An 18,197-nucleotide genomic window follows, 5' to 3' on the forward strand; every position below is an offset into this window, starting at 1 on the left:
AGCCGGCAGTGCCGGCAACTAGTCGGTCTCTGTCATCGCGCCGCCGCGGTAAGTCGTTCCGTCAGGAAGATGGTGCTATCAGTCCACAGCCAAAGCAACGGGGGCAGCGACGGCACGTCACCTGCAGCACGTATTGCAGGATCTTGTTGGAGCCCAGGGCGACGCGCAGGCCCTCGATGGAGTCCATGAACGCCTGCACCAGGTGGGGGGAGGTCTCGAATATGTTGGGCCACACGTGGTTCAGCAGGTGGATCAGGGCGTCCTCGCAGCCGAAGCCGTACACGCCCAGGGCCATGTGCTTGATGGCGGCGCACGCCGTCTGCCGGTGCACCAGGTCCCTGGGGGGCAACACACCACTCTTGTCACACCCGAGCAATCATCAACCGGTGGCCTTCTAGATATCACAGCTGAATGAGTGATGACCAACTGAAACATTCATTTGCAACTTTTTTTATAGGGATTAGATTATGTTAATAAAATTTTTTCCTTCATCATTGACATGCTTTGCGGTATTATTCGAGTTTTATCACATTTCACCATGTAATATTCACCATATAATAGTTATATTATAAATTTATTTTAATCATGTGCAAAAACAGAAAACATTAGAAGTATTGGCTTAGGATAGTAACCCTTTCAGCATCACGTCCATCCAGTCATGCAAGGATGATCTCAAATGTAATTTACCATTAAGTCAAATATGCTTTAAAAAAAACTAAATTATCTGGATGTGAAACCTATCCGTGACGAACGTGAGTGCCAGAAAACCAGCAGGCTCAGGAAACGGTTGTAAATGTGGACATGGGTGTCGCAACCGGGGAGGACGGGGGGACACGCCCCCCCCCCCCCCCCCCCCAATAATACGTCTTCAATTTCGTCCCCTCCAATAATATATTTAGTTTCGTAGTTATATTAAAAATATGATTTCTGTGATATACCCATATGTTGCCAATGGTGCATTTAGTCCAATCGTGGTAAATGTGAGCACTGTGTTTTTTACAAATTTGTTCTCTGAAAATATTTTTTTATAAAAAATAAATTATATATTGCAACCAACAATAATTAGAATATTAAGGAAAGAAAAATGCCTAAAGACCACTTTTTTTTTGCACCTTCAAACCCCAAATTTTCCCGGGGGAGGACCCCCCCAACCACTGCTTTTTTTTCTTCCAAGGGATGGATATTCCTCAACAACCAAATCAATTGAAGTCCCCCCCCCCCCCCCCTCAAAAAAAATATATCCTTGCGACGCCCATGACTGTGTCCGCACCTGTCCATCAGCGCGTCCTCGAGCAGCGGGGTGACTGCGTAGATGTAGTCCTTGCCCATCTCGCCGATGTACTCGAAGAGGAAGGACAGCGACTTGAGCACTCCGTTCTGCACGTTGAGCTCCGGCACGCGGTACTCGTTCATGAGCGCGGGCAGCACCGTGAAGGGGGAGCACGTCTCCGCCACGATGGCGATGGCGACCGTGGTGCACACGCGGTTCTGGCGCTCCTGCACCTTCAGGTTGTTGAGCAGCGTGGCCAGCACGTCGTGGGGACTGCAAGCAGGGCGCGCACAGTGTCACGTCTCGCACGGTCCTGCACCTACCCTTCCGCCACAACCTGGCACACTACGGGTTAGTCAAATTCCCAAACTGAATCAAATACTTAGTATCCGAGTGAATTGCTATTCCAGAAGACAAAAAATATTTAACAAAGGAAAAATTCCTACAATGATAAACAGACTTTATTAGTTTTATCTGTTTAAACTAGAAAAATAACTGAATTTGCAAACAACTACAGTGTTTTCAGAATGTTTGTTCACCACTACATAGCAATAGGTTCGTTGGTAGCAAAGCATATCACTCTTGAATTAAATTTTTTCACAGATAAAATTTACAGGTGCCACTCTTGACACAATGAAGACAGTAATGGTGATACAGAGGTCAGCCCCTCACTCTCCTTACCATTTGGTCACTGGTTCGAATACCATCTAGAAAAAAGATTTAATTTTATTTTTAACTAGTTTGTAAGCCATTTTCCACTCACGAGAATAAACAAAATAATAATCAGCATTAGATGGTAGGCATATGCTAAGACATGCGCTGTTAGTAGTTTTAGATTCAACACCTATGGGAGACTTACGTTAAGGCTGGCTAGAAATCTGGCCTTTTTTCTTTTTGCAAACACAGAGAAAAATAATGCCAGCATCAATTAACAGAGTAGTATCTCCTATACTAAATATTTTACAGTTTTCCATCAATAGAGTTCTTTTAGATTTTTATTTGTCATATTGCACATCATTTGTATGCCTGTATTTTACAATTATGTTGAGTCTGCAGTCGCTACCATGAAAACTAAAGAAAGTACAAGTGCAATGTGTGATGTATAAAATATCAGTTGAAAATGGTATGTGACAGTTTGTAGGCTTGTAGGCATGGCATGTTTGAGTTGAATGTGTCCTTAAAACTGAAGTTTTGTGTTTTCGCTCGGCTCATATAATATTTTATTTAAAAGAACTAGAATCAGATTAGGGGTAGCTTCAATTTTAAAAAAATCATTCATTTCATATCTGCTAAAAAAAAGATCAATTTTCTGAACTTTACAGCGTGCTTTGTACACATTTTTTTTCTAGACTACAGAATATTCTACTGTAGAGGTACGCATGTACTCATGATTTTGTTTTCATTCTAATTTTGATTTTAGGGTTCTACTTACAAGATTCACAGAATTTCCTTAAAAAAAAAAAAGTTTTTTAACAATTAACAGACCACCTGACTCGCAGAACGAAAAACAAATAGACAAGTAAGAGAAGCATACCCGATAGCCTTGGCAATGTAGCCGAAGGTGTTGACAGTGGCTCTCCTGATGGCCTTCTTGTGCGCTTTCAGCAGTTCCAGCAGCTCGAAGCATATCCTCATCCACTCTCTCGCCGACACGTACTCCGGCCCTCTGTCCGCGATGCGGCCCACCAAGTCTATGCAGTTCTCTTGCACCTGCGAACACAAACAACCGTCCCGTAACGAACCTTGCCCTTGACACCCCCTGCTGCTGTCTCTTGGGCTCGTCACAATACCGAACCAAACTTCTGCTTGGTGAAGCTGGTCCTTCCCAAATCACATTTACATTTACTACCTGGATTAATACATAAAATGTAACAAAGAAAGTCATTTAATCACCATGTAAAATTTTGTAGGCTTGCATGAGGTTGCTGATAAAACAGAAATAACACAGAAAAAACATGTGAATACACCATTTAACACAGAAATTCAATTTTATACATAACAAAGCACCGAAATGCTATTAAAATCACGAGACTAATCAGTATTTTCAATCCTAATCTTTTAAATATTAAAGTCAATGAAGGTGATTTATTTAGCATGACATTTGCACAATTAGTTACTCATTTTTTACATTATGACTTTAGAAAATTTTTATGACAAAAATTTTAACAGAATTATTTTGTTTGTTCCAAAAACTTAAGACATGCGTATTACAAATTATTCTATTGAATAAGTGCAACGTGTATCAGTCAAAATGAAACTTGTTTTGGAGAGATCAGCATCATGGAACATTTAAGTATCATATTTGTACAGTAATAAGTTGATCTTTTTAAAATAAAAAGATTTTGCAAAACAAAAATTAAAAACATTAACACCATAACCTCCTGTTAATAAAAACACGAAATCTGCCTAAAAATAAAACCATATCATCTTGTCTACTTATTACACAACAGGAAAATGACAGGTCCAAGAGCCACTGATGAGGAGAAGGAAAAGGGCTCGGGTCCAGGCGTTAATGTTCTTTTCCCCCAATTTTACATCTCTCCAGTGTAAGTTGCAACTGAAAGGAGATGTACAGCCAAAAAAAAAACTTTAAATCCTTCACTCTGTTCTTCTTCAGTAAGCAGGGAATGTTAAGGCACAGCCTCCCGATGTCCCGAGCTGTGCGCATCTCACCTTCTCGTGCCTGTTCTTGAGAATGGGGGTGAGTCTCGGCAGAAGGTCCTTGATCGGCGGGGTCATCTTGGTCATGCCTATCACGTTCACGATGGCCTTGAGCGCGCCGAGGATGCTGCCCAGCACCTCTGGGTACTCCTCGCCCAGGTATTCGTACAACACCACGCCCAAGTGACCCATCAGCTTCTCCTGTCGAGCACAACAGGCAACACGACAATCAGCCGTTTCGAAGCATTTCCCACAGCACTGGTTACTTTCTATAGCATAAGTAAGCAACATCTCACACAAGCAAACGAGTTACTTCATCATTTTCCCGAGGATGGAGTCCAGCGGCTTGTACAGTGAGTTGCAACCAACCACTGGATTTACTTGTGAATAGTACATGATTTTCAATCTTCAGTCACCTCAAACAAGAAATTTGTGCTTTTTTGAGTTGATGCAGATGTTTTATACAAAAAGTTCATAGTTTCGACATGTACTTTTCATGGTCGGAAGATGGCAGCCATAGATACTTGTGAATTTTCTCAACTGATTAATGTTAAAATCAAATTTATGTCCCAGAGACGTTATTTCAGCAATCAATTATCGACAATATAGTTTATTTTGGAAACTGAAATATTTTTTTCAAAATTCAACAAGATTTCAAGTGTTTATAAATATATATATGCACTCTAGACCAATTTTGAGCTAGTCAGAGGCCTAGAGTGTTACAATCAGAAATTTTCAAAAAATTTAAGTAACACTAGCCTCTTGGCAGGTCTTCATCACGACAGCAATCCTGGAAATAAGGTCTGCAGCTTGCTGACGCACTTTCGCAGACTTGTTGTTCAGTCTCCACAGGATGGTTCCGCAGATCTGAGGCAGGTACGGCTTCACTCGCTTACCAAGCTGATTCACTATGGTGCCGAACCCATTCAGCATTACCACATCCTGAGGAACAAAGAACCCATCAAGATATGACAATTAATCAAGATAATACAATCCAACTTCTTACATAGATAGCTATAATTATTAATACAATGTACATGTGAGCATTCGAAGATTTTGCACAGTTCATACAATGTTACAAACTTTTAGAAACAGAACCACTAACAATTCAAGACTCAAAAACAGAAAAATAATAGTTGTATTTAAAATATACTAATAATTTTGTTTTTTTACGTATAAAAACATTAAAATCACTCAACATATATTGTGTAGTCACCAACTGTAACAAACCAGATTCAACCATACGTAAGTTATGTAAAGTATGAAATTTAAATTTTATGTACCTGACAATAATAAAAGATTAATTAATTTTTTAATCACCACATAATTTTATGCTAAAATCAAATCTGAAAACAAAAAAAGTAGGGGTGTGACTTTTATGTGAGAAAAGCAATATTTTCAAGTTAAAAGTTTATAAAAAAACATGCCCAACAATTTAAATTATTAGCAATGCAACAAAAACATATTTTATTCAACTTAAAATAGAAAAATTTAAACTGTGACCCGAACGTGAGTTGGAACTAACATGTAACTATCATCATGGTACACACTAACCATGAAAGAGTGAGGGCTATAACATGCAGTATACTCGGCACGAGACAAGAGCACGTGCGTTGCATGCAATTTGGCATCAATGTAACCAAACATGAATGATGCCAACTAGTGCAGGCTGCATTTTTTAACGCATTGTAAACATGTACAAAGTCTCGCAATTTTACACATTTTAAATTTGTTTTTATAAACTTTGTCTTTAGTGAATCAATATATTTCATAGTTACCTATTAATTATTAAATATTCTTATTTTATACAACTAAATAATTACATCTTCCAGCCTCCATTAGTAAATTCATGTTTCCATAAGCAACTAACGGGTCGTCAACAAACAAATGAAAACAAGATAAAAATAAGAGTTAAAAAAAAGAGATGTTATGTTCCATGCCTTTCTAGAATGAGTTATTTTGGGTAATTTAATAAATTTTTAACAAAAATGTGTTTTCTCCTGTAACGGTTCGGAATCAGTGAATCGGCAACAGTTATATCGGTGTATTGGCAAAATTTTGTGAATCGGTTATGTCAAATATTAATTATTTCACAGTGTTAGTATTAAAAGTCTAATCAAATAGGAATAAATGTTATTCATAATAAAAAATTTGAATATTCACAGAGCCCTACTTACTAGCCTTTTTCATTCCAACTCTTAATAAACATACAAAAATTCATTCCCTTCAGTTTTTGTTGTTTGAAAGTTTTAACCGTACTAGCGAATGCTTCAAGTTGTTATGAGACATGTACGTTCGACGCTGCCGACAAACCTCGAGCGTCTGCTCCTGGAAAGCGTACAGTATGCCGTCTATCAGCTGCTCCTCGAGGCGGGAGTCTATGTCCGCGGCCCCCAGGTTGCCCATTATCTTCTCGATGGTCTCCATCACCATCTTGCGGTACTGCTCGTTCTCGTCTTTAAGGTCGTCCACCACGCGGTTGATGATCTCGGACGCCCCCACCTTGTTGGCTATCTCCACCGTCGTGTCCACCAGCTGTCGACAAACCAGCACTCACGTCAGAACAATCACGCTCTCCTGCCGGCCAGCACAAAGTGCCAACTGGCTACACAGATGAGATTATAGACATTCACATTTCCACGACCAAAGTTACAAATTTCCTGAAAAATCATTTTTTATAGTAATTTACGTATTGCAAAAATCTCTAAAATACATAAACTCCCAAGCTCCATTATCCCCGTAACTGGCCTGCCTAGTTCAAACAGAACCTTACATACACCATTTTATAGTATGTATAAACAACACACTAAAACACAAGCTGGAAAATAAAAAATGCCCTCAGAGTCTCGGTGATGGGATACCAGAGTATGGCATTTCTCCCTCAAATTACCATCAGTGAGTAATTACCACGACTTCTCCAGGTTTCAATGTAAATTCCATGTCTTTCTCCGGCCAATTCCAACTTCCCTGACTTTCCAGAATGTGGAAAACTTGCAGACAGTAATACAGCAGCATGTGAAATGGACGCACTGATTACAGAGCCAACGGAATAATTCAGTACATGTAGTTACATTAACAATATATTAAATTTTAACTTAAAAAGATGCTTATTTCAAGAAAGCTATTTGGTGTGTATTTCAACACAAACAAAAAAATAATTACCAGTTTACCTGCAACTAAAGTAGTCAAAAAGTATATTACACAGTCTAAGATATTTTCAGGGGATTGTATACTATTGAAATACTTCCACTGAAAAAAAATTAAGTTAAGACAAAATGTTTAAATTTAAACTTTAGATTTGAAGCTAAAACAAATTAATTTAAACATTTTTTTTTAAATATATAGTACATATTTGACAGAAACTATTTTTGTGAAATAAATAAGCAAAATGTTAACTTTTTAGTATTATCAAACCAATTAAAAAAAAAAAGTGTGAAAAATATATATTTAATGTTACCTGCGATTTAACTTATCTAACCCTACAACATTGAAAAAAAATTTAATTAAAAAGAAATATCAGTGCAAGAGGATTGCACAGAAGATTCCAGTTACATGGGTTTGTGAAAAAACAGCATAACAAAAAGTTTGATAATGTGGTTGCACTGTACTGATCATAACTGGACAACGTAAAGCTGTTATCAGCTAAAGTGCAAAAGTTACTAAATGTTTCCTTCGATAGTAATGTGATTAAGCAAACTACCTTACCTGTCTGTAATTACGGCGATCCAAAGCCATCCGGTGGTTCCAGAAGTGCTTGAAGAAGTGGGGCAGGATTTCATCCTTGATGTACTGAGACTCAACACCATCGGTGCCGCAACACTGCTTCACCACTTTTAACACGATCTTCTTCATCTCCTCGTCAGGAGACTGAAACTCTCTGATCAGGATCAACATCACTTCCCTGGTGTAGTAGTTAGCGTACTCGGCATCCATCAAAGGAATCAGGTAGCCAATAGCTTTCAGGAATGCAGCCAAACCCTAGAAAAAAACCAGCATTTGCGACATTTGAGTATACAATATATTGGAATAAATCCCAACTTAAATTACAGAACAGCTTTCATTTGCCAAATTAAATTTGTTTAAGTAAATCTAATACATCTACCTATCTGCAGTATAAAAAACTCAAAAAAAAAACTTTAGAATTTGTACCACCATTAAAATATATAAATTAATAAACCTACCAATACCTTTCTTATTTTAAGCAGAACCCAGTTATTTTATCTAATAACATCTAGGTTAATAAAGCGATGGTAACACCCCATGCTATTGTCCTCCTCACTTTCTAAATATTACTTAAATTCAGAAAGTAATAATCTACAGAACTCTATTCCAGTGTTTAAAAATGTACAATATAGACCAATCATGAGCTAGCCAGAGGATTGTTACAGGATCCACAAAGAACTTATAAAACCATCACTTATAAATCTATAAATAATCCACTAACTTAGAACTACTGTCACAGCTTAGAAACACACAACTTATAACTATTACAAGCTTAAAAAATTCTATCTCTGTGTTTCTCATTTATATCCTACCTTAAGACAACAACCCTTTACTAAATTACAATTCTTTTTTTAACCCCTAAACCTTGTTAAGTACATTTCTGTGAAGGTGGTTTTCTAATTTAAATAAATAAAATTATATAAATTACAGGAATCCCTTCAAAAATATTATATCCAGAGTCTACCGTGTAACGTTTCTAAAGAGGACCACCCCCTTTGAAAATGAGCAAAAATATGGCAATCGCTATACCAAAACTTTGGAAAGCACAGAATTAATTCTGTTTACGGGTCGGGACACGGAAATGGAAACTGAATCCGGATTGCAGCTGACCTTTCCTCTGTGCGTCCTGATGCCCTTCCACAGGGGCTTGAGCACCGAGTCGAAGCTCTCGATGCCGTAGGGCGTGGCCGCCTCGGCCAGAGCTGCTATCGCCAGGGCGGTGATGGTACGCACCTTCTGCTGCTCATCCACCAAACCTGCAGGCAGCACACGCGCGCTGACAAACATTCTGAAACTGCTGATGGCCAGGCTCATGCTAAATATATACCGTATTTACTCGCATATAGGTCGCGGCAATTTTACCAGATTTGATGGGGAAAAAATGAAGTGCGACCTATATGCAAAGAAAAATTTTTTTTTAATTTTTTAGGAATTTTTTTTTGCAATATTTTGCTTTAAAATGCAAAAAAGAAGTTTATATAGGTATAGGCAAATTTATTTACAATGTGCACATACAGCGAAACCCCTTATTTACGTTACCGTTATTTACGTTTTCCCATTATTTGCACTATATTCTTCAGGTCCCGTTTCGTTCCCATTTAGTCCAATACAATACCTTCACGCAAATAACGTCTCAAAAATCGAATTCATCCCACTATTTCGGTCACGTAACAACCATAAACAACCAGAAAATACTGTGTATACTTTAAACTTGTAAAGTGTTTGCACTCCCGGACTAACGGTTTTCTTTACGCGTTTTTTTTGTACCCGGAAGATGTTTTTATTTGTGTTGGGAAATTCGGCGAAGTAAGATGCGGTGCAAGAGAATTTTAGATTGGGAATGTTGGTGTGGCCAGACGTGTTTTTGGTTTTTATTTTTTTTATTTTTTTGGAACACAAAAGAGATATAACAATGGTGGTGGAGAGTGATGAAGAAGCTTGGGTTTGTGTTACGTTGCGAATAGAAATAAAAAAAGGTCTTTGGAACTAAAAAACCTGAGCATTTTGTCATTTGTGAGTGGTATCGTAAGGTGTTACTACGAGCAACGAAATAACAAAGAGGAAAAGGAAAACGGCGTCAAGGAGCTGGTACTATAGCGATGCTAAGAATCGCAAATGTTTCTTTGTTTGCTTTTGCGGTCGGGCTAAAACAAAGAACACCACCAACCCAAGGCTCGACCTGAACGATCCCGAAGCATTACACGCTGATAACCTTCTGAAACTACTGATGGCCAGGCTTATGCTAAATATATATATTTTTTTTCTTTAAATTCAATTGCACAGCAAAATAATTTGATATTTGTGAAACTAAAATAAAAAAATTTTTAATCAAATTTAACATGCAGTGAAATTTTTTTTATATTTCATATTCTTATTTGCAAAATACAGATTAATTAAAAAAGAGTAATATGTAAATCATTACAGATTACTTCTAACATGTGAAATGCAAATAGAAAATGCAAATGGAAAACAAATAGAAATTTCCGAATAATTATTCTTGGCTTTCATACATTTAAATTTTCTTGTGAATTGAGTCCCACTTGTATTTATCAATAACAAGAAATTCTAAAATTGAAGTATCAAATAAATTCAAAATCAAATTTTCTCAAGTTCAAATTACAAATATTTTCTCGAATCTACCCATCATATCCAAATCTATGTCTCAAGGATCAAAAAATAAAATAACATACGAGAAATAACAAATAAATGGAATAGTGTTAAAAAAATTTGAACCCATAAAATGTTCACGTCACCATCAAAGTTTTCAGAGCCACGCCGGAGAGCACCACTCACCGTGCTCGATGATCTCCACCAAGGACTTGAGATGGGGCAGGATGGCGCAGCCCATGAGTATCGCAATCTGCTGCACGATCTTGATGCCAGTGTGACGGGCCTGCCACGACTTCTTGCTGCGGCACACGGCCTTCAGGAAAGGCAGCAGCGAGGGGATGCCGAGGGCGGAGGCCACGACCGCGAAGGCCCGCGCCGTCGTGTTGCGCACGTACTCGTCTATGTTGTCTATGTCGGGTCGCATGGTGGAGATCATGGTGGCCAGGCCGGCCGCCTTGGCCAGGTTGGAGATGATCTCACGACCCTCCACGCGGGCGTAGTAGTCCTCGTCAATCAGCAGCGGCTCAATCACCACCAGGATCTAGAAAAGCAAGACGTGCCGGTACTCACTTCACAAAAACAGTTCAAAAATAATTAAAAAAAAAAAAAAAAAAACACAGTATATCAAATAAACATACAAAAACAACCACCAAAAATTCATCCACTGTGGATACTAATACATACAGAATGAAAAGTCTTCAATCCAACATGCTCAAGAGCGCAGCTGTGCCAGATTAACGATTTTGCCCGATTATCGAACGTCAAGAATGTTTTATCAGGTGTATACCAAGCGTGGAAGTGTTGAAGTGTGAAACGCAACCAACAGTAAACAATGCACTGAAATATCAGCAGACAGCAACGATAAACTACGAGCGAACGGAAAGTTCCCGGCAGCGCAGTAATGCGACGTGGCATCCTAAGTCAACGGCCGGAATTGACCCAATCAATCTGTTAATGTTGATAAATATATGTGGACTGTATCGAAAAAGTTTTAACCGACGATGCAACCTAAATTACAAGATAGCATCCGCCCGCACCATTGCGACCTACCGCCCTCATGCCGATCGAAACGAAGACTGCTTTTTGTTTCTCACTGCAGGGATACCACCCTCACGGTTTATGGACGCCAACACTTGCAGTGTTCCAACATGGTGCCAACTGTAAAAAGCTTGGGCACGGGATATTTAAACTGTGTCTATCACTTGGCCCGGTACAAGTGCCACAAAGTCAACTCACAACACAGTTCTATATACAAGAGTTAACACTAAGTTCCAAACACAATCTGAACGCAAGCGGCTCGATTGTTGCAGGACTACAGAATGTGGCAAAACCCTAAACACGATGGATTAAAGACCTTTCACTGGACTCACTCAACTCACTGCCCAGCCAAGTGCCAGAAACGTAGAGAGGCAGGGACCGACCTTGTGCACGTACGGCCGGACCAGGTCGTCCAGCTTGTAGAGGATGCGGTCGATGACCTTGACCAGCAGGTGGCGCTCCTGGTCCTCCAGCGTGGGCGACATGAGCAGCGGCAGGATCTGGTTGAACAGCGGGCCGGCCCCGAACTCCCGCGCCTTGTCCGTGATCTGCCGCAGGGCGGCCTTCCGCATCGGCGGCGTGCCGTTCTTGATCTTCAGCAGCAGCTTCATGATCTTGCGCTCCTTCTGCTCCTCCGGGCTGAGGCTCTCCTCGTCCACGTCCACCTGCCCACCGCGAAAAACCCAGAGTGGTTAACGTCCTTGCACGACACCTGCTGACGGCAAACCCTTCACATGCCAAAACTGTTTATATGACATCTTCCTTAACGCAAGCCTCTCTACCACTGTGATTTAATTCAAAGTTTCTACACACACCTACTGAAAGTCTGATACTAAAACTATTTCTCTATGGTTCTATAGGGTTCAAACATAGCTTCAGAACAATTAACAAAAAAAAAAATATAATTTCCAGATTAGTCAAGAACTTCAACAAATTTGATCAAATTGTAAACAAAACTAATTACTAATCAATTCAGATTTAAATATCCCATTTTAAACAACCCATTAACATGTATCAATAGCTACTGTTTATTTACTATATGTATTTCGATATTTTAATGTTACTATAATTAGTACATGCTCTATTGATATAATGAACACAGGTATATCGTATATACTATATAATGTATAAATGTCTGTCTATCATTGTTTATCACAATGTGTGTAAGAGTGTGTTTGTTTCGTTATTCGATGGTTTATTGTGTCCATATCCATTGTTTTTGACCTTTGTGTCTTGTTTTATTTGTATCTTATTTCGTGTTATAATTGTTTTACTGCGTTGTTTTTCGTCTTGTGCCCTCGTGTAACAACTAACAACCTCCTTGTGGGGTGTTTGTGTGCATGTCACAATTATAAATAAATAAATAAATAAATTATCACCCCACAAATGAACACAGGCTCGACAGCTAAGTTCGTGGCGGCGACACTCACCAGCAACTTATCGAAATACTGAGCATCCTCCGGCTTCATGAAGGGCAGGTTGCCTTTGGGCTGGTTGTCCATGAACTTGGTGGACTTGTCCTCCGTCTGCATGAAGAATCCCGCCGGGGTGCCGACTATCGGGGTCGGTGTGGCGGTCAACTTGCGGGCTGGGGTGCGGATGGGAATGTACCCTACAAAAAAAAAATTGTATTGGCACAAGTTGCGACATCCAATTAGCAAGTGGCCATTGTATTTAGTATTAAAAAAAAATATTAATAAACAAAAATCTATAAAAGTTGTATAAAATCTGTATGGTGTAACCAAATTAATCTCTAAATAGTACATGAAACGTTTTAAAACTTAGCTCTAGCGAAAGTGAGCTAATGACGAGTATTACCGGCAGGTGGGGCCAGCACTTTGTATCCCGGTGGGAACATGGTATCCAGCTCGTCGTCGGAGAGGGGCCGGTTCCGCTCGTCGATCTCCCGCTCCCAGCGGTACGCCTGGAGCTGCTCAGGGGTCATGGCCGCCAGGTGACCTGAGAGAAGACACAGCTGCTCGGAGGAGACACGCCTCGCAAGTCTCAAAACACAGCCACAAGTCAAAAACACTTGCAAATTACACATTTTTTTCCAAAATTTAAAATCATGCTTTGGTTCAACTACAGAAATTTCAAGTGTGCAAAAATAGATTTTAAATTAGGCATTTAGGAACATTAACATTAAGACACTAAAAACATTTAGACCGAAGGAAAAAAAAAAGAGGGGACTTTCAAAATAAAAAATTAAGTCAGCACCCACTTGGATTGCATGAATCATGCCAAAGTTACTGACACAGATTCAGTCTTTACCACCATTATCATGACGTTTAAAAATTAAAACGAATTCACTACCAAAAAAATTTATTTGAACAACTGTAGATGCACTGAAGCCAGTGCCATCATGACATTTGGCAACTTCAAACTAAATGACCATAAAATAACTTACATCGCTAAAAAAAAATTTTTTTATGAATTTACGATAAAAAAAACTCTTGTGACAATTAAAGAGCAGTGCACATCTACAGCAGGACTCGTACCTGGAGTGGGCGTGGGCATGGCCATGGCCTTGGTCCCCGTCGGGGTGATGCCGCTGGGGGTGAGCATGGATGGGGTGGAGGCGTGCGGGGTGCCGTGCGGGGTGTGCGGCGTCCCCGGCGTGGTGGGCGTCATGGCGCCGGGGGTCATCTGGCTGCCGGGGGTCTCGTCCCAGCGGCTGCGGCGCTTGCTGGCGGAGGGCGTGGGCGTCTCCTGGATCAGGTCCCCCGCGGAGCCCCCCGCGCCGGTGCGGTCCGTGCGCGGCGTCTCCGCCCAGCCGCTGTTGTGGCCGGGCGTCTCTGCGACCGGGCCCCCGCACACACATTGGCACGCTGGCACACTAGCTACCTCACCCACAAGGCCTTGTGGCCTGTCAATATACCACTCAAATACAAGCAATCAAGTGCCAAATAAATCATAAAACTAACCAGCATTTCAAACATTAACTCCAATCATAACAGTTCAGTTTTTCGTACGCTAAGATCAATCAAATTAAGTTTGTAGTTAAAAAAAAAAAAACATTTAGCACTAAGTTTTCATCATAATTTGTTAACCAAATGAATAAATAAAATAAATTTTCCTTTATCCAAGTGTGAGTCTCAAACATGAAATGTTACAAATTCCTAATTAAATCCTTTACTTCTGTTTTGTTTCAATATATAGTTTACCCACAACTTCTTTGTATCAGAAATTATTTTATAAACTCTAGAAAAAAAAATTGGTTGTAATATTGAGAACATGTTTTATTGAAATGTAAATAATTTTATTTGTTACTTTTGTCAAGTTGCAACATAACAGCACATATTCCTTTTGAAAAAAAGATAGTGTAGGCTGCAAAACTTTAGCTGAAGATACAATTCGTAGGCCCGTGCGAATACCAGTTTTTTTTAGTTTGAATTGAATATAAATATCAAATTATTCTCAGATACAAATATTGAATTTGAATAGTAAGTATAAAAATTCCACTAAAAAAATTTTTTACACCTAGATATCATAACAAATACATACTGAAAGAACCAGTAATAATCGTTTTTCTGAAGTGAAAACGAATAATTAAAAATTTGTTTTGATATTCAAAAATTTGAACATTCGCACAGGCCTAACAACATTTTCCCGATTTTAAAAAGTTTGAGGACCACTGCCCTAAACAGTACTTGAAACAGCAATTCAAACCACTGTTATGCCCAACATGAACACCAAGGAAAAAAAGAAGTGGAAACGATGCAGGTAGTAGCTTCGTACCACGCTCTGTCTTGGGCGTCTCGTCCCAGCGGTTCCTGCGGGCGGACGCCTTGTCCTGGCTGGGTGTCTCCCGGCCCGGGGTGGCGTGCCCCGGGGTGGCGTGGCCCGGGGTGGCCTCCCACATCCTCGTGCTCTGGCCAGGGGTCGCCCCGGGCGTCTCCCCGCCCTTTCCGTGGCCAGGCGTCTCGTCCCAGCGCGTCGAGGCAGGCGTGGCCTGCAAAATATGCACAGCTTCTTACTAGTACATGTTTACATTATGATGTATTGTGTTTTGTCTCTGCCGAATGATTGATTCGAGTAAAGAAGTGTTCATCGAAGTTGAAGTCCGTTAAGCTGCACGCCTCGTCAGAGGTGTATGTGTGTTAGTGAGGCAAGATGATAAGCGCGACGCACGCTGATATTTCCAGCGCGGTATCGCCTCTAAGCGCAAGGCTCTGAACTGACGCGCAGTCTTCTCGTCGTCACGGGATAACTGTGAAATTTGAGCGGTGACCCTGACATTATATGGTGGAGAAATGAAGATAAAGGTGTAATGCAAGTCCCTTAAGTGCTTTCAAGAATCTGTACTGCTTGTTTTACGCCTAAAAATTACTCTGAAAACATGCATTTTAGCCATTTTAACTCTTCTAAAAATACAGTTTAAAAATTTAATCCTAAATCAAAAGTACTTTTCGGCCCTCAGCGAACTCTTAAATGCTTTTCGTAAACAGACCCCACTCGGATATCTCGAGTGGTTTTAAAATCGCGTTGTTTTTCCTGAAGCTCTGCCCACCGTATGTGTGTCCCGGTAGGCGGAGCCCTTAACAGGTTTCTTTAATATAGCAGAGAACAAACAAGGATTTTTTTTTAACTCTAATTCTAGGTAACGCAAGCCTACATCTTTTGTCCCTCTTGTATAAATCTGACCAAGATAGAAATTATAAAAAGGATGTCATGGCAGTGCAACTCGACAGAATAAAGGGATGACTCACATCCTCCTTCTCCCAGGACGAGTTGGAAACGACGGTGGGCCCCGTGGCTTTCTTCTTGGCCGGCGTGGGCGTGTCGTCGCCGGTGGTCTGGTCCCAGCGGCCCCGCTTCTTGGGGGCAGACTTGGGGACGTCGCCGTTCGCGACCGGCTTCAGCGTGCCGTCCCGGGACTTGTCAGAGATCTTCTTGCGCAGCTGGCGGTCCGAAACAACAACACGAGCATGGTGATCACTGTGGTACTTCGCAGCACACAGTGCCTTACGAACATTACACAAGTGCAAGTGTCTCTCCGAGACCTGAATCAACAGGCTGGGTCAACGACAGAGGAAAAGTAATACAGACATAAGCCGCACCAAAATACGACTTAAATACTATCATAATCAAGTATGTGAGCTTTCTGAAATATATAGTAGCTTAAACAAAAGGAACAATCCAACACAAACACAAACAAACAGAATGTATGTTATTCACAGTAATTTTTCAATCAATTTTCAATCAATCGCACAACTTTTGTGCGATTTTAAACTTGACTGTCCTTTCCAAAATTTTCTTGGTAGTTTAAAATATTCACTGAGTGTTTGAAAAAAAGTTAAGTTGGTTAACAGAAGATACAATGACAAGATTTTTACCTCTGCTTCTTCCCCGTGAAGCATCTGCTCCCGCATAATCTCAGTGTATGTCCTGGAACCAGTGTCCGGGGTCTTGCCGCCTGCAAATACAGAGCAAGGTCATGCCGACCACCGGGATTAGCATTCATGGAACTCAAAGTTTCTTACTGGCGCACTGAAGAAGACTATGCAACGTCAGAGTACAAGCATCAGCATCTGCCATTTACACAAATCAAGCCAGATTTAAAATCAAGCAGAAAAAACTAAAATATTGTAATAATTCTGATGACAAAATTGAATTTTTTTTTAGAATCCAAGTATAAAGTGAGACTGAATATTTATATACACCTACATAATATATATAACAACTGATGCTTGCACATTTTAAGTGTTTTAATGCATGTATGCTAAATGCATCAATGCTGCCATAGCAATTGTGAAAATATTTTTTTCATTAACTAAATTTATTTGTGTGTTTCTTCAAAAATTAGAAAACAGTTCAAGAAGTACTATAATTTTTGATGAATAAAAATCACAGTGTTTTTTTATTTTTATCTGGCACTTAATATATACAAACTTTTCATTGTTCAAAAAGAAATTTTTTCTTACCTCAATGAAAATTACTGAACTCCAGCACACAACATTGTTTTGTTATATGCACAAGCCTAACTGAAGGTTCACTAATCTTACCTGCATAACGTTGCTTGATGAACCACCAACTGTTGATAACAGGCAACTAAAAAATGTTCTAACGACTGTATACTGGATATTACTAGCCAGTAGCATGACGTAAATTCAGAAGGTGGATGACTATATGGTGTCATCTTGTTCACTCGTATCCCTGTCCATACTGATTTTCAATGAGAAGGACTTGCAAGGGTGTGTTTATGTCATCCTTTATAAATCTTCATTCTTGATTTTGCAATTCAAATATTAAATTGCAACACAGAAAATAACTATAGTCGCCGCACGGTAAGTTCGTACTTTTGGGAAGAACTGTTGAAAAATGGAACTAAGAATACTTGGTTTACTATTGTGCAATTTGTTTGACAAATAAATAAACAAAATAGGACGACATAATTTATCAAGCTATTACATTTCTGTACGTGTGTATGAATACTGAAATAATTTGTATTTGTTAATTTTATATGTAAGTTTTTAAACACGCGTGGCAACGATATTTATTGGTATGTTGGCTACACACTTGAAGAAATAGTTCCTTAGTATGTAATTTTGAACAGCTGAAATAACGATAAATATTGCTTAAAATGTTTCACATATGTTTACTTCCAGATCCTGGAGTAATATTGTTTAATATATACGAAAGTTAAGTTATTTTGTTTACAGATGACGTTACAAGCTGTTGCGGATGAATCACCTACGTAACTGTGTGTCGGCCCGAGCCATGTTGAACGCTTGTTTGCTCAAAACGACTTCTGATTTTCCGAAAACATCCAGTGTATTTGTGTACTAATTAATTTTCTAATTTTAAAGGGTTGTCTTAATTGTAACTTGTAGTGAACTATTGCTTTTACAGTGTAACTTTGTGTTAGTTATTAAGGTTTGTTAGGTTATTAAAA

General features: G+C 39.6%; 1 protein-coding gene across 2 annotated transcripts in view; it reads right to left on the minus strand.

Annotated features, from left to right (window-relative positions):
- LOC134536842 (splicing factor 3B subunit 1) overlaps positions 1 to 18,197 on the minus strand; it is a 48,870-nt gene that overhangs the window by 3,385 nt on the left and 27,288 nt on the right. For both annotated transcript variants that reach the window (XM_063376851.1, XM_063376852.1), the window contains 16 exons: positions 16,639 to 16,718; positions 16,012 to 16,203; positions 15,041 to 15,254; positions 13,801 to 14,097; positions 13,121 to 13,261; positions 12,733 to 12,914; positions 11,686 to 11,967; positions 10,448 to 10,805; positions 8,765 to 8,910; positions 7,637 to 7,909; positions 6,245 to 6,466; positions 4,691 to 4,873; positions 3,944 to 4,132; positions 2,805 to 2,980; positions 1,271 to 1,543; positions 122 to 338 (listed from right to left, as the gene is read on the minus strand). In XM_063376851.1, the coding sequence (XP_063232921.1) occupies positions 122 to 338; positions 1,271 to 1,543; positions 2,805 to 2,980; positions 3,944 to 4,132; positions 4,691 to 4,873; positions 6,245 to 6,466; positions 7,637 to 7,909; positions 8,765 to 8,910; positions 10,448 to 10,805; positions 11,686 to 11,967; positions 12,733 to 12,914; positions 13,121 to 13,261; positions 13,801 to 14,097; positions 15,041 to 15,254; positions 16,012 to 16,203; positions 16,639 to 16,718 (3,425 nt within the window). The remainder of the gene's footprint in view (positions 1 to 121; positions 339 to 1,270; positions 1,544 to 2,804; positions 2,981 to 3,943; positions 4,133 to 4,690; positions 4,874 to 6,244; positions 6,467 to 7,636; positions 7,910 to 8,764; positions 8,911 to 10,447; positions 10,806 to 11,685; positions 11,968 to 12,732; positions 12,915 to 13,120; positions 13,262 to 13,800; positions 14,098 to 15,040; positions 15,255 to 16,011; positions 16,204 to 16,638; positions 16,719 to 18,197) is intronic.

The sequence above is a fragment of the Bacillus rossius genome, chromosome 11 (assembly GCF_032445375.1).
Source record: "Bacillus rossius redtenbacheri isolate Brsri chromosome 11, Brsri_v3, whole genome shotgun sequence".
Classification (NCBI taxonomy): Eukaryota; Metazoa; Arthropoda; class Insecta; order Phasmatodea; family Bacillidae; genus Bacillus; species Bacillus rossius.